The sequence below is a fragment of the Asterias amurensis genome, chromosome 1 (genome assembly GCF_032118995.1).
Source record: "Asterias amurensis chromosome 1, ASM3211899v1".
Lineage (NCBI taxonomy): Eukaryota > Metazoa > Echinodermata > Asteroidea > Forcipulatida > Asteriidae > Asterias > Asterias amurensis.
This window is the reverse complement of record NC_092648.1, coordinates 21,761,120-21,783,057: the sequence shown is the minus strand read 5'-3', so window position 1 is coordinate 21,783,057 and position 21,938 is coordinate 21,761,120. Positions and strand designations below refer to the sequence as shown.

General features: G+C 38.2%; 1 protein-coding gene across 1 annotated transcript; it reads left to right on the top strand.

The window, feature by feature from the left end:
- Positions 1 to 1,023: 1,023 nt before the first annotated feature.
- LOC139949439 (C-1-tetrahydrofolate synthase, cytoplasmic-like) lies at positions 1,024 to 21,796 on the top strand. Its single transcript, XM_071947810.1, has 20 exons — positions 1,024 to 1,220; positions 3,229 to 3,313; positions 4,165 to 4,224; positions 4,835 to 4,888; positions 5,960 to 6,096; positions 6,660 to 6,760; positions 7,194 to 7,330; positions 7,744 to 7,855; positions 8,262 to 8,431; positions 12,819 to 13,048; positions 13,831 to 14,014; positions 14,896 to 15,078; positions 15,560 to 15,662; positions 16,047 to 16,333; positions 16,756 to 16,867; positions 17,264 to 17,403; positions 18,112 to 18,254; positions 18,431 to 18,608; positions 19,085 to 19,345; positions 19,989 to 21,796. Exons 1-20 carry the CDS (start codon positions 1,171 to 1,173, stop codon positions 20,076 to 20,078), a joined length of 2,817 nt encoding a protein of 938 aa, XP_071803911.1. The 5' UTR covers positions 1,024 to 1,170; the 3' UTR covers positions 20,079 to 21,796.
- Positions 21,797 to 21,938: the final 142 nt, after the last annotated feature.

Genomic DNA, 21,938 nt, shown 5'->3' with positions numbered 1-21,938 from the left:
CATTTAACAATGGAAGAACAAAATACAGAAATACAATAACCCAAAATAAATAGAGTACCTGATGTCAGCAGAGACAGCAGTATTCAAATGAAGGTTGAAGTTGGTTGATGATGGTGTAATGGGTAAAGAGTTTTAAGGTTGAATGAGTACTGGTACTTAAACATCAAAGGTTACTGATGAAGTGTAACGGATTGTAAAATTAAAGACTGATTTTCACTGGAGTCTTGTAGGTCTTCTATTTTTTTTAGTGTATCTAACTTAAATCTTTAATCTGCTAGCATAATATATGACCTTTGGGGGAACAAAGTAGGAAAAAGCATATGATTTTCGGGGCTGACCTATGTATGGTACGGCTTTGAATTTTCAGGGTTTTGCTTATTTTACAGAGGGCAAAAAAAAAAAATCTGAAATCAGAAGAATACAATACCTGATAAAGTCCTGAGTAATGTTTAAATTCCTAGGAAATGTGTTACGCAACCTGCTGCCTTTTGGAAGAGTAAGTTCTTTTCCTCCAATAATTTTTAAGAAAAAGTTCAGCTCGTTTGTACAGAATTCTTTTTGTAATCTCGCTTGCTATTTCTGTCTTGCAGGCCTCAGAGCAGCAGGCTCGATAAGTATTTATTTATGGCCCATCTTAAGATGATCAGTATTACCATTAGTGATTTGTATTGTGGCACCACTCTTTGGTTAGCAATTAAGATTGATTCACACTTCTTAAGTTCAATTAACTCTTTGTGAAATTCACCCAGAGCAATTTTCAGTTAAGTGGATATCTATGACAACATCATTCAACAAGGGTAGAGGAAAACTACATCGTCATAATATTTGAATTGAAGCAAATTTATCAGACACATTTTTTACTTTTATTGAAACTGTGCTTAGTGTTTACATTTTAATCAATAAGAATGTGAAACACATACGTAAGTGTAACTTGTGGAAACATTGCAACTGATTTCTGTCATTTGCCAATTAATTAAGTTGGCCATTAAAAAACAAAAGAGGGCGCCTTTTCCCGGGCGCACACGCATCAAGTGTGTGTTGTCCACAAAAGTCGCGCCGTTTCATTCTTCTGCGGTTTCTGCCTTACCTGGGGAGTGAAGATAACTGTTTGGTGAAGTCTTTAAATTATTCTTCATTACAAGATTAAACAGTGATATACTTATCCCAATCATGTCAGGAGACACACGAGGCAAGATTATTGACGGGAAAGCTATATCGGCGTAAGTATAACGTCAGTTTCAGTACAACGACTGGCTCAGCAATGCATTGGCCCTGTGTCTCAAAAAAATGGGGGTGGTCTCTGCTCGGCTGGGCTCACTCTGCATGCTGCCCGGGAATCCCCTGGGCCTGGGCGCGGGTCAAAGTATTTTTCAGTGTCATTGTGTCGTTTTGTATAGTTGACTTGTAGAATATATTGTGGGGAAAAAGATGCCGACTCTGACCGCCAAAAACTTATGATAATATTTAAAATTGCTAAACTAACTTTTTTTAATCAACAACAAAAACAACCAAACAGCATGAACAGTGGCACACTCACACTGCACAGGCAGTCAGATTCGGCCGGTTCGGCAGCAGGTGATCTGTGCCCCAAGAGATTCTGTCCGGTGTCGAATGCAATTATGTCCTCTATGCAATACTATCCGGAGGACATTATTGCATATGCAATATTGTCCACCAGACGGTTTTGCAATGCAATCGTGTAGTCCGCCTGGATGCTGCTGCATAATGCAATTGTGTCTGCCCGGACACATGCACATTCAGTTGTGTCCGCCCCCGTGCAAAACCGTCCTTGCAGTAAATTAAAGCCCTTGCCTTTTTTTTTCGCCATTTTTTTACAAGCTAAGTGCATGTCATGAATGACATGGGAAATGTTCGGCCGTTGGGTATTCGCTGCAATCATAAAATACCTGAATATTCATGGTGCATATACGTAGGTTCAGTGCATGCACGCTCGCTTATGCGCACACATACATGTACAGTCGATGTACGTCCACCGGACCATTTTTGTATAGCCCCGGACACGATTGCATATGCAAAAGTGGCCGGAGCGGACAGTATTGCATGGCGGAAACAAAATTGCATCTGACACCTGCCGTCCCCTCGTATGGCAATCGGTGTACAACTTTGCTCTAGTTAGGTCCTTCTTTTGAGCCGTCTTCCTTCACTTAAATGGGGGTGGTCTCTGCTCTGGGCGGTCAGATTCGCCCACTTTAATCTCCCAATGGGGGATAGAATCTCCGAGAGACAGATTTCCCTGGCCTGAGACACCAGCACCTAGTTTTTATTCAGGAAAACTTTCCGTTTCCAACCGCAATTTTTTCAGTAGTTACAAAATAAATATTTACTAAAGTTATTGCCTTTTTTAGAGTGAAAAAGTGAGTTGGATATGGAAAGTTTTCCACATAAATCAATTCAAAAGTCAAACCAATTGCTAAACTCGTATTCGGATAGAAAAAAATGCTTTTTCTCTTTCGTATTTGTGGCTTATAGCTTTTGGATGAATTTACTTTACTGTCCCTGGTAAGCTATCCACTCCCTGTAATTCGCTCTGATTTGGAGGCAGGGGGTGGGGGTGTTGGGAAAGGGTATTGATTACTTTGAATGTCTGCTTATTAAAATTCAATGCACAGTTGCACAAATATTGTGTAATAACCCAACGATTAAAGATAATGGACCTTTGGCCTTCCCAGATCACACAAGAACATTTGTAGATAGACATCTGAGATAAAATAATTGACTCTCTACACACCGGGTTATAGATTCCCTGAAAACAAACAAAACTTTTTGTTTGTTTTCAGGGGATCTCTTCAAATTCATGCTTGGAAGATGGCTGCACAATGCATTCAATCCAATTCAGAACATAAAACACTTTTGAAAGTAAGTTTTATAATGAAATATTTTATTTTATGGAAGAATTACAAAATCCATTTGACTCTGACCTAAACAGCAGCGGGAAAAGGTGGAGGCATTTTTTTTAAGCCTTAGTATAAGAGTATATAGTGCTAACACACATCATTGTTGGGGTAAAACCAAAATTAATATTCGTTATCCCAGATGCAAATTTACCATCTATTAAGACGCCTTTGTCGTTCTCTACATCTTGATTTGTCAGGATGTCCAGTTTTGAAAGTTTGTACACTGAGAAGTCTTAACGTCTATCCACTAGTATTTAATATTGCAGTTCACAAATTTTTCAGAATTTATATTTTAGAATTTGTTTTTCACCAGAGAGTATCGAGCTGAGCTGAAGGAAGAGGTGACCAAACTCAAATCTGAGAATCCAGGGTTTGCACCTGGTCTTGCGATTGTTCAGGTATTTACAATTTATCTTTTGTGCTTGCCAACCTTGCCAAGACTTCTGCATTGTTATTCCATATTCATAAATACCTAAGACAGTTTATTCATTCTGATTGGTCGAGAGGGCATCACGAGGGGTTGTTTGAACGGATGGTATAACACCAGTAAAAAGTGTTATAACATGGGCGTGACACGCGAGCTTGCACACCTGCGCTTATAAGACAGTTTCTTCATTCCTATTGGTCGAGAGCAACAGCCGAGACAGTTGTGCCACATCATGCGATACGCGCTACGCGCACAGTATTCCCTTATAAGGAGTTGCTTACCCGAGAGCCTTGGCTGGGTCTTACCATTTCATAGCTGGAGGGGTGTTGTGTTGAAAGAAATCATTGAAAAATTATAAGTTTTGCATTTATTTTAATTTTTGACCATAAGTGTTGATGTTTTTTGACCAGAAAGGTATTTATGAATGGGAGTCAAAGTGTGTTGAATCGGTTTTCAACTAGTGGTTTAAACCCGTTGAGGCCTGGTTCTTGATAATTTACCTCGACTTCGTCTCGGTAAAACTATCAAGTCCAGGCCTCGGCGTGGGTTTAAACCACTAGTTGAAAACTTCTTCACCACACATTGATTCCCTTATTATATATCATCCTAACTTGAAGTGGGCCGTCCCAACTATGGTTGGATCGTACCGACTATAATTGGGTCGTAACAACAGTATAAACAATACTATTTTGGGGTCCAAAATTACAGCTTCCAAGAGTTGGTTTTGAGAAGAACCCAGTTTAAGATGAAGTAAAGGCTCAACATTGCAAACAATGTGCCTTGCTTGTTTACCTTTTGGTTTGTTGACTTTTATTCTTTTAGATTGGGGACCGTGATGATTCTAATCGCTACATCAAGCACAAGCTGGCAGCAGCTGAGGAGGTAAATAGTGTACAAAAAGAAATAATGGATATAAGGTTTTGCCCATTATAGCAAGATGTCTTAAATAATTAGTTTATTTCATCCGAGTAAAAACGTGAACAAATTGTACAGCATGGCATAGAGTGTGGGTTGGAGTCCCAGTCTTGACGCTTGTGTCCTTGAGGAAGATATAAGTCATTATTGATTCATCCTACAGACGGGAAGTAAAGCCATAGTTCCCTTGTTTCGTGTAATGCACGTAAAATAACCCAGTTCACTGATCGTTAAAAAAAGAGGTTTGTTTTGGCGTTTCTTGCAGTGGCTGCTGAATTCTCCGCAGTATCTTGTAAACTTGTAAACCCTTAAAAGGTCCTACAAAAACCAGTCTCATATGAAAAATTTAAACTGTTTTAAAATGTTTCTGAGAAAATAGAATTAGCTGAATTTCAAACAACTTACCAACCAAAATGACCGAGGTGATAAATGTAAAAAATAGTTAATGGCCTGACGTTTCAACCCTAGCAGAGTCAATCTCGAAGACTAAAATGTTTGTTCAAGCGCTTGGAATACCTTTGTAGATACGTGCACTATGTAAGACTTTTGAAATAATGGTTGTTTTTTGTTATTACAGATTGGTATAACTGCAAACCACTACAAGCTTCCAAGATCAATCACAATACAAGAGGTAAGATTGCTGGACCCAACATCAATTTGCTTAGCATGAAATTTCTTCCTTGATAAAAAAAAGGATTACCGACCAAATTTCCATTTGTTGTGTATTGCTTGTTACTGGTATTCAGCTGTTGTTTGCTTATTCTGAAAATCACATGGCAATTTGGTTGGTAATGCTGTTTTTATCAAGGAAGAAATTGCATGCTAAGCAAATTGTTGTGCATACAGGCTGAAATTGAGCCCTGTTAGGATCTTTTCCTTTGATAGTAAATAGGTTAGGCCTGGGTGACAAGTCGCGCCTCAAATAGTCGTAACTACGACACTAGTCGTGGCTAATTTTTAATTCCCAAGATGCATTGTGGCATAGTGTTTGCCGCAGACACAATAGTTGAATTCACGCAGAAAGGAATAATGGATTGTATCATTGATGTCGCCCCCGGGCTTAATAATAAGTCACTTCCGATCTAAACAATTAAATGCATTATACTAAGTACTCAGCTTGATTTGATTTGATTTGATTTGATTTGATTTGATTTGATTTCCCCATGGAGCACCACACAATGTTTGTTGCCCTCTGTAATCGGTTGGAGGAGAAATTTGACCCATTTGGACTTGTCCAGGACAGCCAGGGAACAAGCGAAGCCTAAAGGCCCGGTCCCACTGCAGCGATAACGATAACGATAACAACGCAAAGAAAACGCATTCCATTGGTTGAATGAGCGTGTGCGTATTCTGCGTGGAGCAATTCGACCAATAGAATACGTTTTCTTTGCGTCGTGATCGTTATTGTTTTCGTTATCGCTGCAGTGGGACCGGGCCTTAATTCTGTTATTCTAAGGTAATAAGCAGGACAGTTCTTTTCAGAACTGAGAAGTCTCCCGAACCCCCGAACATCTACTCTGCGGTAGTAGAATAAAGAAAGACTGTTCTCTAAGAACAAACTCTACCTGGCAAGTAGATACACACATGGTGTTATCGCAAACCAAATATATATTGATACCTCACCATGCAATGCCTCAAATCCTCAGTGTGGATTGTTCTTTAATCTGCAGTACAAATCTGCTGTATTTTCTCTTTTGTTTAGGCCCTGAATAAGATTAATGAGTTAAACAATGATCCCAAAGTGCATGGAATCATCGTCCAGATGCCACCAGACTCTGATGTCCCAATGGATCAAGACACATTAGCCAACGCTGTCATTCCCAGCAAAGACGTTGATGGGTAAGTATCGTGCTTAAAGGTGTTTTGATATACCTTTTGTAGATCAAGTTGTTGGCCATGACATGAATCCCTACTTGCTGTGAATGAAGATGTATGTAATGTAATTTACCTGTAGAAGTTTCAGTTTCATTAGTCGTCAAGTTTTTGAAGAAAAAAAAAGTGAAAATCACAGAGCAATATTTTCAGGAGAGTCGCGTAAATCCGTGTTACGGAAAAATAATTTTGGTTGCATCGCCTTAATGGGAGACTTTTGGGACGCTTAGTGGCAGCAGACTTACCAGGTGTAATCCATTGTTCTCAGTCATGTGCGCACGCTCAGAACTACGTAAACAATGGAAATTTACCTGGTAAGTCTGCTGCCACCTAGCGTCCCAAAGTCTCCCATTGTGCACTACATTGTATCAACACACAAAACACATTGACTCCCAGTCCAAATAGCCCAACTGAGTTTGTTTTGATGATGACGTTGGTGGCTGCGTCAACAGGATGACCTGCTCGTAATGTCAACACAAAGTCGCCATCATAAAACCTTTTGTTTCATGTTGTACATTTCCCCCTGTCAGGTTGCATGTGCACAATGCTGGTAAATTGGCAAGGGGAGAGCTGGATTCCTGCTTCGTTCCATGTACACCAAAAGGATGCATGGTGCTGTTGAGGCGTAGTGGTATGTACAACTCTCAAGGGAATTTTTCTGTTCTATATTTTCATCAGAACCAGTTCATCACTGCCATCCATTTCTTGTTTTCTTATATATACTTGTTTGGATTACTTCTTCTTTTGTGCTTTGGTACTTGTTTCGTTGTAATAGTTGCCATAATTGTAAAGTTCAACTGGAGTATTTCAAGGGCACCGAGGCAATGACCAGGGGTCATGGAGCAGTCACCTTTCATTTCCTCTGTGAAGTATCGGGGGGGGATTTCACAAGTTTGGACAAGTTGCTCATCCTAACTTAGGACTAGCCATACGTTTTTTTATCTCCTAGGACTAGTCTCAAGTGAAGACTAGTTCTAACTCTTTGTGAAATCGACCCTAGATCTACTCCATCAACTCTTGATTAAACAAGACTTTTCATTATAAAATTTTGCTATTTTCTGAAGGAGTCGAAGTTGAGGGCAAGCGAGCTGTGGTGATGGGCCGTAGCAAGATAGTCGGTGCCCCGATGTCAGACCTACTTCGTGGTCACAATGCTACGGTTACCGTCTGCCATTCCCGCACCAAGGTTCCTGCCACAGTGGTGAGTCAATTTAAAATAATTATGCTCTTCCAGAAAACCAATGATTCATGTAGATACTTTACATGTCGTTTCTTGTGGTTGTAAAGACTGTTCTGAGCCAATGGCTAATCAAGCTGATGTTTATATCCAGGTTTCCTTGGGAATAATTATCTGAGAATATTTCATTTCCTACCAGGCAGGACGCCAGTCCATCGCAGGTTACTCCCTAGCTCCCAATACCCATTTGTACTCCTGGGTGGACAGAAGCAATTCTTATAAAGTGCCTTGCTCAAGGACACAAGTGTGGCGACTGACCAGGCCAGAACTTGGCCCCACATTTTGTAAATTACAGAACTTTAGTCCACCAGCATAGACCGCTCAGCCCTGACACCCAACTAATTTCTTTTGGATCTTGCCTTGATTCATGTCAATAGGTTGCAGAGGCTGATATTGTTGTTGTAGCTATCGGCAAAGCTCGCATGGTGAAGAGAGACTGGATCAAAGACGGAGCCGTAGTCATTGACTGTGGAATCAACTTCATTGATGGTAAATATAAAATCCCTAATCAAAAACGCTGTGTCGACATCAAATTGTTGTGTCAGTGAATAACTAGCACTTGGTCTCTGTAACTAGTACCTGTTCTGAATATCAAGCCAGTGGTCCGGGTCAGTGTTGTAGCCACAGTGGGTGGTGCTGGGCAGGCCTGCCCAAAACTAACAAATGTCGCCCAGCATACTGAGCAAAATACACTATGCTGCCCAGCGCAGATTTCCCCCAGAATGCACTTGGCCCCATATCTTAACAAGAATAATTTTGTTGGACTGCTCGCCCTTGGTGGACCGAATTGAATTTAGAGCCCACCACTAAAATTGGTCTAGAAAGCTAGCCCCTGGTCTGAGTAACTAGCCCCTTTGCTGTCTAACCATCTCCTACTTTTGTTTCTTTCCCCTAGATGAAACTGCAAAGAGTGGTCGCCGGCTAGTCGGCGATGTTGATTTCAATGACGTAAAGGAAGTCGCATCTCAGATCACCCCAGTGCCTGGTGGTGTTGGCCCCATGACTGTCGCCATGCTGATGAGCAACACGCTAGAGGGCGCTAAGAGGACGCTAACCAAAGAAAATGTTAGTCAGTAAGCCCCCCCTATCCCCGCAGCTGATGCAAGTCACATGCAGAATCCACATTGAGGGCGCCCTTTAAGATTCAGACTACCAAATTATCACATTTCACATATATGCATATTTTTGCCTGGCGTCACCAGATTTGTTTTCTTCATAAAAGGGCCTAAACAATTTTGTAGAACATTTATTTGTTACTTGTTATTTTGTCATTCTTCAAACCTAAAGGTAAACTATCTGCTGACATAAAAATTTCTGAACATTACATTTCAATTTAATTTTGAAATTTATAACTTGGATTGCATCAGAACTGCGCCAGCACACATTGTCAAAAATGATGGCCTGTGCCCAGTGTCTGCTGCCACCAAGTGTTGAAAAGAGGTGACAAAAATAGCGAGGTGCCTTCAAATTTATCAATATCAGAACTTGTCATGGTCAGAACTTCTAGTGTAAACAAATAAACATAATTTAAAGAAGGATAATAATTCCGAAGGAGGGAGGTTTTATTTATATCTTTAAATTATCGCTTAAACTTAAGGAAATTTTGAAACAGATTTCCACTCTTTTTTCCCCCCTCGTTTTAAACATTTCACATCCCAACATTAGTGTAGATGTATTGACCACATGGTGTAGTTACAGTAGTATTCAAACTGTTTTGTCAAGCCCAGGCACCCAAGCCATAGTAAATAGCCTACAGGTGCTTATTTGCAGAAAGTAGTGTGAAGCATATTTATATCCACTTAAAGCCATTGGACCCTATCAGTAAACAGTGTTCTCCAAGGCCCACACTTTTTGTACCACAACTTCTATATCAAATAACAAACCTGTGAGACTTTAGGCTCAATCGGTCATCGGAGGCGGGAGAAAACAACGGAAAAACCCACCCTTGTTTCCGCGCGTTTCGCCGTGTCAAGACATGTGTTTCAAATAAATCCGTAATTCTCGTTAACGAGAATTTGTATTGTTTTGCTGTTTTCTCAAAAAGTAAAGCATTTCATGGAATAATATGTCAAGAGAAGTCTTTCACCACTGCCTTCTGTAAACCCTGTAAGTTATTTGTAAATCTGTGAACTTTTTTATTTTAGGGTCCAATGGCTTTAAGAAAAGAGAAAAAAAAACAAGTTTTCCAGTCAGAAACTATTTGTTTAACTAGTGCCGTATTTTTGCTGATAGCAACAAAAAAAATTATTCTTTGCTTGGCATGTTGAACAATGTGTTGAGTTGCTTTGATCCCAAATGAGCTTCCTGGTTTTTCTGTAATAATTTGGAATGTAGGAATTGAAATGTCCTCAACTGGACTTTGTATCAGTGACTTGCATCGGTGTAATGTTAATTTGATTTTGCTGCTTCGTGTTTTCATTTATCGTTAAATGTATGAATTCTGACCGCCGATTACAGTGTAGTTACGAGTCTAAACCACTCGGATGAAGTCTTAATTTTTTGAAACTTCTAAAACTAACATATTTTTTTCATGTTGTGATTTGCTGATACTCATAAAATGAGTGATTTTGTTTGTTTTTGTTTGATGACCTTGAAAAGATTCAGTGTAAAATTTGTTCCAAATTCCAAAGAACTTTTGCCATTTTTCATGATTAATGGAAATAATTACTAATATAATAGCGATTCAATCATATAAATTCCCGTTGAAATAGGAATCATTGTCTTAATTTGAAATAGGGCTGTAACGAGGGTTTCATTTAAGATTAAATTGTTTTGTTGTGTGGGATAGTTTTGGGAAATATAAGCAAAGTCTGACTGTGAACAAACTTGCTTGTGTCAAACCATGAATGATATTGTTTGTATTGTATGTTTGTACAAATCATGTTTTAACTCATTTGACTTCTTATTGAGAGAAATTCATAAAATTCATCAAATGTAATCAAAATTTCAAATCAAAATAAAGGTCACCAATATCATTTTGTACTCTTTCAAAATGTTTTCAAAGGTGCTCTCAAAATTTGGACTTTCGTAAACTTAAGCTAATCACTTAAGAATAAAAGATTGTTACAAAGGTCACCAGTACTATAAGGCCAAAGCGTTTGTATTCAAAACCTAACAATAAATGGTGCCAGTGATTTGGTTTATAATTTTATAAACAAAGAACTGAACAAACACACAAAGAAATAAGAGTCTCGTCTTTCTAGTTTGTGATTGTGTGTTTCTAAATTCTTAAAGCCATTGGACCCTTTCGGTACAGAAAAAAAAAAAAAGTTCACAGATTTACAAATAACTTACAGGGTTTACAGAAGGTAGTGGTGAAAGACTTCTCTTGAAATATTATTCCATGAAATGCTTTACTTTTTGAGAAAACAGTAAAGCAATATCAATTCTCGATAACGAGAATTAGGGATTTATTTTAAACACATGTCATGACACGGCGAAACGCGCGGACACAAGGGGGGGTTTTCCCGTTATTTTCTCCCGACTCCGATGACCGATTGAGCCTAAATTTTCACAGGTTTGTTATTTGATATAGAAGTTGTGATACACGAAGTGTGGGCCTTGGACAATACTGTTTACCGAAAGGGTCCAATGGCTTTAATGAAGAAAAACAACTATTTTTTTCAAATAATAAATTTTCATCATAAAGGTAGGGTCATACTGAACAAGAACTGTGTAATTTCTATATGTGATGGGCTCTGCAAAAATGAGTCATAAGGGGGACAATTGACTTATTGGGTTTTATACATAGCTGAAAAGAGCATACAACAAGCTTCATTTTGACATATCTTACACCCTTGTGTGGTGTTTGGTTCAAAAGTTATGACCTTTTGAAAAATAGATTATGTCACAATCCGAAAATAACCCATACTGAGGAAACAGCCTGTCATAAAAACATCAACTATGGAGGTCTAGGGGATGAACAAAAAGTACAGGTTTAATTCAACTTTAACGAACAAAAACAAAGTGTGTTTTTTTCTTTAGAAAATGTGAAAATATAGACCCTAAAGAAGCATAAAAACACATAATTTTTTTTTTTTTTTTTAAATTCTCCCTCCCATCACTCGACAGCCCTGTACTGGAAAGTGGGTTGTGTGACAAGCGACTGCTTTTTGTAGAGCCTGTCACATATGAAAGTTTAGTTGTTCTAAATGATGATAATAGTAGCAAGTATCCTGTGAAATACTTTTGTCTCAATGCGTCTATTGATGGAAATCAAAATTAACATTGAAATCTCTGGATAGATTAGTTTCTCAGATTTCTGAGGGTTGGTGTCCGTTCACTTATGCTGTGGCCAGAGATGTGATTGGTACCCGCTGTCTCCTCGATAATTTTTGATAGAGTCAATGTTCTTGTGAAAATACCCTTGTGAAAATATTTTGCTCTTTTCTCAACAAGTATACACTGTATTCAACTGAAACTTTCACAAGTGCTTTTCTCAATCTTTCTTGATAATTTTCTTATAAATCAGCATTACATTGACAGCAACCAAACAATGACCCTATTTTGGGGGCTATAAAAAGCATTTCTTAAGAAATGAATATGGTCGGAAAATTGTTTAAAGTAGAATATATATTGATTCATGTATACAATGGTTTTCTTTTAACTAACACGATCGCCATTTTGTAGAACCCAATTTTTGACTCCACCGCATTATGGACAATGTTAATGTGAAATATAACGAAAACCACACAATTTTGAGGGGTGTTTGTGTGGATCATTACATTCTACTTTAAAACATCTTTTCAAACATATTTATTTCCTTTTACAGCCCGAAATCGCCAATCCCAAGGTTATGTGTCCCTTAATTGTATTTTTGTGGGCAGCTATCCTAACAGCTCTGCAATTGTTATCTTTTTACTTTTTGATCAAAATGCTGGTACCCCCAACATCTGCCCACATCTGATAAACTAAATAAGTCCCTTGGTTATGCAGACTACAGACTGCAAAATAACTGTAGTATGAAGTTTCTCTGGGCACCAGCAAAAAAAAAAAAAGACTATCACAAAATTTACTTGGTATTCAAACGACATTCAGTTACTTGTACAGATAAACGTTTAATCTGATGTGATAACCAACATGGTGGGCTAAAATTATTATTTGTTAATACTAAAACTGAAGTTGAGCTGTCGTCTTAAAATATTTTGGATATACATGTCTTGGTTAGGGCATTTGTAGACCTTTTTCGTTGACGAAATTGCCTGATATTGGACCAATTATTTCTTTTTAGAAAATAAACTAAAACTATCACTACTGAATGCGTTCTTTGGTGCAAACGCAAATGGGGGGTGCTGCCTGGAAAAAAAATTAACTTAAAAAAGACTAGTGAATGTGAATGCGAAAGCATACATTAACACAGTGTTTAAGAAATGGATGTTCGCATTCCTTTTAACCACTTATGGTAGAAACGCCAAACATTCAAATCTTTTGAATTTTAATTTTTTGTCTCCAGACTGACCAATGGAAGATTCGATACCTCCCGATCACACCTCTATCTCCGATACCGTCAGACATCGATATCTCACGAGCCCAAACCCCGAAGGATGTTGCAGAGATCGCTCAGGAGTTATGTCTCTTGCCTTCAGAGATTGACTTCTACGGCAAGAAGAAGGCCAAAGTTTCTCTTCGCATACTGGATCGACTCAAAGACCAACCTAATGGAAAATATGTTGTTGTTGCTGGGTAAGTCACTACAATTACCGATATCACAGAATGCATGGATACTAAATCTAAGTTCTTTTTTTAATGGTGTAGTTAGATGTGGTCATCAACGCACCAGACTTTAGCTTGTGTTTTAGGCCTCGTGTATCACGGAGGCATTAGAGGAAATTGCAATCACCTTGTAGAGGTTGCCCTTTACCATGAAGATTTACGCATAAGTGCCCTTGTTCTTTTAAAAGTAAAACATCAAGCCTGTGTTTCTGATTGACAGAATGTGGGTTCAAGTGCCGTCCTTGACTCTTGTGTCCTTAAAGGAGACAATACTGGATTGCAAGAGGGCACACTTTATGCACAATTTTGCCTTTGGGGGTTAACAAGAACGATTATAAAGATGTTTTACAAAAAATGTTTAAGTAACGGTAACTCACAAGTTAAAGTTAAAAATTGTTTGGGGGTTAACAAGAACGATTATAAAGATGTTTTACAAAAAATGTTTAAGTAACGGTAACTCACAAGTTAAAGTTAAAAATTGTTATGACTCTTTTAAAGTCTTCTCTCCTCTGTTTAATCCCAAAATTTTACCCCAAATGTTGCCCTCTTGAAAGCAAGCATCCGGTATAGATGAACACTATAAAACAAGACTGTTTTCAGTAGTATTGTGCAAAATTTTACGTGTAGATGTAGTCACTTCAGTCATTGTATCATTTTCCAAATAGGGTCTTAAATAATTCTTTATCTATATCTGAAACCATTTAGAGATTTTCTTTTTAAACGTTGGTATTCTTTCCTTTCCCCAAATTCAGAATCACTCCAACCCCCCTTGGGGAAGGGAAGAGCACCACAACGATTGGGCTGTGTCAGGCCCTGGGGGCACACATCAATAAGAATGTGTTTGCGTGCGTACGTCAGCCGTCACAGGGACCAACATTTGGCATCAAGGGCGGGGCTGCAGGAGGAGGTTACTCACAGGTCATTCCTATGGAAGAGGTAAGCAGCTGTTGAGTGGCGATGCAGTGGCAATCAATGAGACTATGGAGGAAATTTTCATCCATGAGCAGACATGTTATTTCTCCTGAATTCAGTAAAAAAAAACAGAATTCAAAATCTCATTGAGCCTTTAAATTTTTCTGAAAGACTAAGTAAAGCAGACTTCATAGGGAGAAAATAGTAAACCTCATTGTGTCCAAACCTGTAGTTTTCAGTGTCTTTCTGATGATGCACAGAGTCTGTAAACCTCTTGAATTGTAACGTCTAGAGTAATGGGGAACCATGGATAAAGAGCCATTTTCAAGAATGTTCACATTCGTCAAATTTCATCCCTGATTAATTCACAGGCCCTTAACAAACCTATGAGTCTAATCTTATTATGTATATCAGTCATTCATACTGCTACTTCCGATAAGACAAGATAGTACATAAATGTACTGCGAAAAGTACAATCACTCCAATCCTCTAGTTTTTATGAAATGAAACTATGAAAAATAAATTTTCAAATTACTTGTGTACTTGGGGAAATGCCAGCTATTTCGGAGTGTGTTTTTAACCACATTGTATAACTTCATACCGACTATAAAATCTCATTAAATTTGTTTTTACTTTTACACTGGTGTGTATTATAGCACTGTATACTCAGTACTTGCACAAGTTCTGTGAGAAAAAAAATCTACAGGCAAATCACTCGGTTGGGATTCGAACCTGCAATCTTTGCATCACTAGAACACCACTAGACCACTGAGCTAGCCCAGTGGCTAGAGACAGTTTGAATCCTAATGTATAAGCTCTCAGGTACAAGATCAACATATTGTTTTTCTCATAAACAAAATTGTACTATTTCATAAAGTTTTACTGTTTGAATCTGTCACCATTAGTTCAATCTTCATCTGACTGGAGACATTCATGCAATCACAGCATCTAACAACCTCCTGGCTGCAGCCATCGATGCCAGAATGTACCACGAGGCTACGCAGACAGATAAGGCCCTCTATGGCAGATTAGTGCCAGCCAAGAATGGAGTCAGACAGTTTTCACCCATCCAAATGAACAGACTAAAGGTACCATGTATATCTTGATTTTTTTCTTTGAGTGAATTGAAATCCCTCATGTTTAATTGAATGACTTGGATTGATTGAAGCCTATAGTTATATTGCGGTGATGCACCATAGTAGCACCTTTATTCTCTTGACTGTATTGTGGAAGCATTAGGCAAGGCCCCCTTATTCACATAAAAAAGTGAAACAGACAGAAATTAAAAAGTCTTTGTACAAGACATTGCACTCCAGACACCTAACAAGAAGGGTGCGTCGCATGGCACTACGCTTATGGATTGGTCTATAGAGTGAGCCTGAGGAGTATTGTCACACGGTCAACTTCTTTTATGACTGATTGAAACCAATGTGTTCAAACATTTTGCTCAAATTTTTGCAAGTCTAAAACTTTCAAGTGAGTGTAGGATATATTGTATTGCGGTGATGCACCAAAGTAGCACCTTTATTCTGAGAGATTATCTCTGAATAAATTGTTTGTTTTTCTCAGAAACTTGGTATCGATAAGACAAATCCTGATGATCTGACTGATGATGAGATTAACAAGTTTTCTCGGTTGGACATTGATATATCAACACTCACTTGGCAAAGAGGTACGTAATATTTTATAATACTTAAACAGTGCCTGCTTGAAAGTTTTATAATTATGTTATCATGGATTGATGGTTGTGGCTTCATCTAGAGCTTGTGGACCCGTTTCATGATGTGAGGCACACTTAACGCACTACATCCTATCCGCCATTTCGGGGGTCAAAATGTACACAAAAGAGTTGACTTCCAAAGGGGTGAAAATGGTGAATTCTGTGTGGTGCATAAGGGTCACTGCAGTGATACATACAAGTGCACTGCTGCGTATAGACACTACACTTTGTAAAACTTTTATGTGAATTCCTAAAGTACACCAAGAACCATTTTTTTGTGCTTTGGCAACGACAATTAATTTGAATTGATTGCATTTATTTCCTGTACTTCTTAAGTGATGGACACAAACGACCGTTATCTCCGCAAGATCACCATCGGCCAGTCACCAACAGAAAAAGGCATCACAAGAGAAACTCAGTTTGACATCACGGTAGCCAGTGAGATCATGGCCATTCTGGCTCTGACTAGTAGTCTGCGTGACATGAGGGAGAGGCTGGGTAGGATTGTGATAGCCAGTGATAAGTCAGGGAACCCTGTGACGGCTGAGGATGTTGGTGTGAGTGGTGCCTTGACTGTTCTGATGAAGGATGCCATCCGACCAAACCTTATGCAGACGTTAGAGGTAGGCATTTGTCAAAGAAATTTGTTCAAAATATGCCATACTTCTGTCCTGAAATGGGATTGAAAACTCTTAAGCTTTACAACTACATGAACTTATTTAGACTGGCTGATTAAAAGGTTCTGGGGAGTTTTTTTTTATTATTTGGAAATGTGAAATTATATTGCAGACACGCTACTTCACAGAGGCAATTGCATTCATGGCCCTGGGTCACAAGGAAATAGTTGGAAAAGGGCTTAAATGTTTTAAATTTTCAATCAGGTTTTGGCCTGGCAAGATCAACACTAATTGTTTTACTATCATTTCAGCAATATCATTTCTAGGAAAGTTTTTCACCATGACCTTGATCTTTATACAATGTAAGTTATGTGCAAGTTGGTGGACTTAATGTTTTGTGTACTCCCTTTACTAACACACACACACAGGGTACCCCGGTGTTTGTGCATGCAGGTCCGTTTGCTAATATTGCTCATGGTAACTCATCAATTCTTGCTGACAAGATTGCGCTGAAACTTGTTGGAAAAGATGGTTTTGTAGGTAAGACATATTTTTAGTTAATAGTCGAGATTGTTAAGCCAATTGGTAGTGTCGTCATTCACTGAAGATAAACATAAGTTACAAATTATAACAAGAGAATATAGTGATCTATAACACTTTTTTGTTTAAGATGTAGAATACAATGGATTGATCTATTATGTTTTTTTTTGAGTTGTGATATGGGATTACTTTATCCTGCCCAGACGCATATCACTTCAAGAGTCACCTTTGCTTTCAAGGAAAACAAAAGTTTAAAACCATTTTGGTATGCAGCATTAACCCAACTTTGCCATTGAATGTTGATTCTTACTTTTAAGATGGCATTAGAACCAATAATAAATTGGTACCATCAAGTAGTGATCCTTATACAAACTTTTGTGTTTCTTGTATATGCAGTTACTGAAGCAGGCTTTGGTGCTGACATCGGTATGGAGAAATTCTTCAACATCAAGTGTCGATATTCTGGGCTTCAGCCTAATGCTGTTGTCCTGGTAGCCACTGTCCGAGCACTCAAGATGCATGGTGGGGGACCTACGGTGGGTTATTTTTCCTGTTACAATGTATTTTGTTTATTTAGAACATAGTCAGAGTTAACTTTTACACTATTACTAATGGTGTGATGTGGCCGAGTGTTATGCACCAGATTCAAGCTCTGGTGTTTCTGACCAGCAGAGTGAGGGTTCAAGTCCCGGTTCATGCCACTTGTGTCCTAATGCTAGATATTTTAGCATATTTGCTTTGTCATTTGGATGGGACATTAAGCGGTACGTCCAGTGTACTTGGATTGGTAGTGTACATGTATGTAAAAGAACACAGAATACTCATCATGGAAGGGGAGTAATACCCGGTGTTTGTGGTTCACACAGCAAATACTCTTGTTATAAATAAATAATAATAATCTGTTGTAAATAGCCATTCAAAGGGACCGGTCTGTAATTTGTTTTGAGTTTCCTAACACATCCAAAATCATAAGAGCATATAACGGTATGGTAATTTGGAAACGATAAGAAATTGTCATTTTTAGATCTAGGAGGAAAACCACAAATGGGAAAACCCACACGATCAGGTAGGAACTATTATAAAATTGACAATAAATGGAGTTAAGACACTGCTCTAGAATTGCAAAGGTCGTGGGTTCGAATCCCATCCGAGTAATATGCCTGTGAGTTTTTTGTACAGAGCTTGTATATGGGTCAAACCACAACTAATATTAAATGGAGGTGTGCTGATGTGTTTTTGCGCAGGTTGTAGCAGGTCAGCCACTCCCTAAAGAGTACAATGAGGAGAATCTTGAGTTGCTTGAGGCAGGGTTCTGTAATCTACGCAAACAAATTGAGAATGCATCCTTCTTTGGTGTTCCCTGTGTTGTGGCCATCAACAGGTTTGGGTAAGTTCAGTTCTGTTTAGGAGTGCTGTCACCTCGCTAAATGGACTTAACGTTCTCGTGAAAATACCTCAACAGTTTTGATCAACAAGTAAACACTGTATTCAGATAAAACCTTCACATGTGACTTTTATTGTGTTTTTCTTGATTTTTCAACCATTTTCTTTGATCAATTTTAGGACTGACACTGACAATGAGTTGCAGTTGATCCAGACTCTGGCCAAGGGGGCGGGGGCTTATGATGCTGTTGTGGCAACCCACTTCAGTCAGGGCGGGGCAGGGGCAGCCTTGCTTGCATCTGCCCTGGAGAAGGCCTGCCAACAACCAAGTAGTTTCCAGTTCTTATATGACCTAAAGGTTGGTAGAATATTATCATTAAATTCAACCATTTGTTGTCTCCTGGATATTTTTCTGACCGTGGTTGTGTGTGACTGTTCTTAGCTCACACGATCAGCTTTGCTATGTGATATGTGTTTTATCACTGTTCTATTTGTTCTTTCAAATTATTTGTTGTTGATTCCTTATTGGTTTGATGAGAGTTTTCATAGTCAATGTCTTCATTCTTAAGTTGAATTAAATGAGTATGCGATCTTCTTGATGTTAAACAATTAATTCTAAAAGTTTAAACTTGTGATTGTGTGAAGGGCAATCTAAATGAGTAATGTATCATGTATAAAATCATACCAACGTTTGGTGAAGTGATTTTCTCGTAAATATCTGAGCAGATATTTTAATTAAATCTTCACACATCTCAGTGTTTGAAATGAATTCCTGAAATACAGCATTGAAACAGCATCAATGTAACACACTTTTCATTACCGTTTTCTTGTCAGCTCCCAATTGAGGAAAAGATAGCCATCATCGCCCGTAAAATCTACGGTGCCGACGGTATAGAGCTCTCGGAAGAAGCTCAGAAAAAGGTTGACCGCTACCGTAGCCAAGGGTTCAATGACCTCCCGATCTGTATGGCCAAGACACATCTGTCCTTGTCACATGACCCGACAAAGAAAGGCACACCCACAGGATTCACTCTGCCGATTAGAGATGTAAGAGCGAGTGTGGGGGCAGGTTTCCTGTATCCACTCATAGGAACGGTGAGTATGTGATTATTACTATCAATCATTTCTGATCTTTGATTCAACTCGGTCTGTGATGAAGATAATCCCCCTACTCCTACTGTCCTTATCATTTGCAAGTTAGTTGATAAGCTTTACCAAACTTGATGTTCAAGGAATTAATTGTGTCCAGTACACAAATATTAACTGCTTGAGTGCTATGGTTAAAACTATGACACCCAAGGTGATCCTTGGACCGTCAATCGCCTAAGGAAAATAGAACACTCTGGTGATCACTGAGGGAGTCATAGTTTTCACCATAGCCTGAGCAAGAGTAGTCAATAGATTCTGCCTATACCTAAAGGTACCAAGCTGCCTTTGCTATGGGTACAGTACCTTGGTTGCAATGGGTATAGTACAATGGTCACCACTGGTATAATTTGCTAGACTTAAGCAACTTTCTAGTTTAAATAATTCATACCATGTGAGGCACTCTAAGGCCCTAACAAGGCAGAATCTTTGCAATGGCTTCCTTTGTTGTAGTTTATGATAGTTATTAAATCAAACTGCTTATTGTGAATCATTAGACCTGTAAAGTAACAATGAGTGATCGGTCGTGGGAGTATAGTTAAGAAGTTATGTAAATATTTTCACCATCATTTTGTTGTTTTGTCCTTTTCAGATGAGCACTATGCCTGGCCTCCCAACCAGACCTTGCTTCTTTGACATTGACATCGACCCTGAAACAGAGGTCATCACAGGTTTGTTCTAAATGCAAGAGCTATAAGCATTTTTGAGGTATGGCGGACGTGATACGCGCGCGTCACCTGCCGCGACTGATGCCACGCTCACCATGTTGGTGGTCATTAGGTTTACGTGTAAACGCCGCGTCGACTAAAATGCGCACTTCACTGAATAACATACGTTCTATTTCTATGGTCAATACGCACAAATTTACCACAACTTTACAGTGTTGCAGCATTGTGTCCGTCATACCTCAAAAAGGCTTATAATGACCTTTGCATTGAGGTTACCGCAGGAAGGCTTGTTCTTCATGCAAAGATGTCATGGTATTTGCATAAAGATCACACAGCCTTGTCTAAGATAGCCCCTTAAAATAAAAAACATTAGTTGGTCAGGGAAAAAATTGTTTCAGATGCAGTTAATGCTTTCATGTTACCCTGCGCAATAAATTGGCAAATAATTTAAAATATTTGTTTTAATATATATTTTTTTCTAAGTAATTTTTATAAAAGAGAACTTATTCTAAACAAATATGAAAATGTCCACAAAGTATACACAGAATGGTTCTACTTATTATTTCCTTAGTTATACTATTTTATGATTTTCTCTGATATAATATCTACATTCAAGAAAGTTTGTTTTTATGATAATCATCTGTAATTAAAATGATACATTAAATAACCTTACTCATGTTTATTTCAGATAGTTTGTAACTATGTAAGCACAAAAAAATATATTGAAAATATTGAATTTTTTAATACAAAAATAGTCAATTTGATTGTGTTGAGGCATTTAAAAGTGGATGATGAGTTTAAAAAAAAAAAAATATATGCAAACAAAAAGTACACATTCTGATTTGTTTGACACTCACGAAGTATGACTAAGGAATTGGACTGCAGTCACTATATGCCCTTGGTTTTGGTCTACAAAAAGATCTTACATTATTAAAAATTTTAATAAAGTTCATCAGGGGTAGATGAAATCTATGATGTAGAAAAATTTAAAGCAGCACTGTGTAATCAAATTAATACACCACTTGCTACTAGCCTCTCTACCCTGTGTTTCCACCCCAAAAAAGGTTCAACGTTCTACTTCTGTGAAAATAGGTTTTGTAAAGACATTACAAACATTGATTTAAAAAGAATGCATCAAACTGTTTGCGTGCTGCACACATTTTTGCTCAGTCACAGATTTTACTCTAAAGGTAGGGCCATACTTTGGTGATGACCGCTGACATTTATTGTGACACTTTCTGTCTGAAAGTCTCCTTTTAATAAAGATTGTAATTGAAGGAAGCATCCTGCGAACATTTTTTGTTTGAAATGCCCCCATTGATTAAAAATCAATGAAGGTACGTCAACAAATTTGAATCTCAATAAAGTGACCTCAAGGCAATTTTTGGGGACTCAAAATTCCAGAGATGTGGTGGTACCCACCATCACCTCGCTATACTTGGGTGGATTCAACATCCTTAATGAAAATACTGTGACAGTTCTTTTTGCTGTTTTCAACAAGTAGACTTTTACTGTATCTTTCTTGAGAATTTTGCCTATGAAAAATATTACTTTTCCGTAAAAACATACAATGACCTTCATGAGTGCAAAATGAACTTTGATTGTCAATTTGTTATTCAATAATGTGCTGATATTTTTGTAAATAATTGTAAATTTAACCAATTCAGGCACAATCAATATTTCTTGAACTTTGCTAAGAGGCTCTATATCCACAGAAAGAAAAACGATGATTTAAAAGTATTTAAAATGCCAGGTTATGACACTTCTGATCTTGACCAAGGCACTTAACCATAATTGCTTATCTTCATCAAGGTGTACAAATGGGAGCCTGATAGGGCTGAGACAGTACTGTGAACCCCTCAATGCTAGTTTAG

Bases quoted from the DNA above. Each gene is read 5' to 3' on its own strand.
- LOC139949439 (XM_071947810.1), top strand. From the start codon at position 1,171: ATGTCAGGAGACACACGAGGCAAGATTATTGACGGGAAAGCTATATCG. The intron at 1,221-3,228 runs GTAAGTATAACG...GTTTTTCACCAG, and splicing joins GACGGGAAAGCTATATCGGC to AGAGTATCGAGCTGAGCTGA. The intron at 13,049-13,830 runs GTAAGTCACTAC...CCCCAAATTCAG, and splicing joins AAATATGTTGTTGTTGCTGG to AATCACTCCAACCCCCCTTG.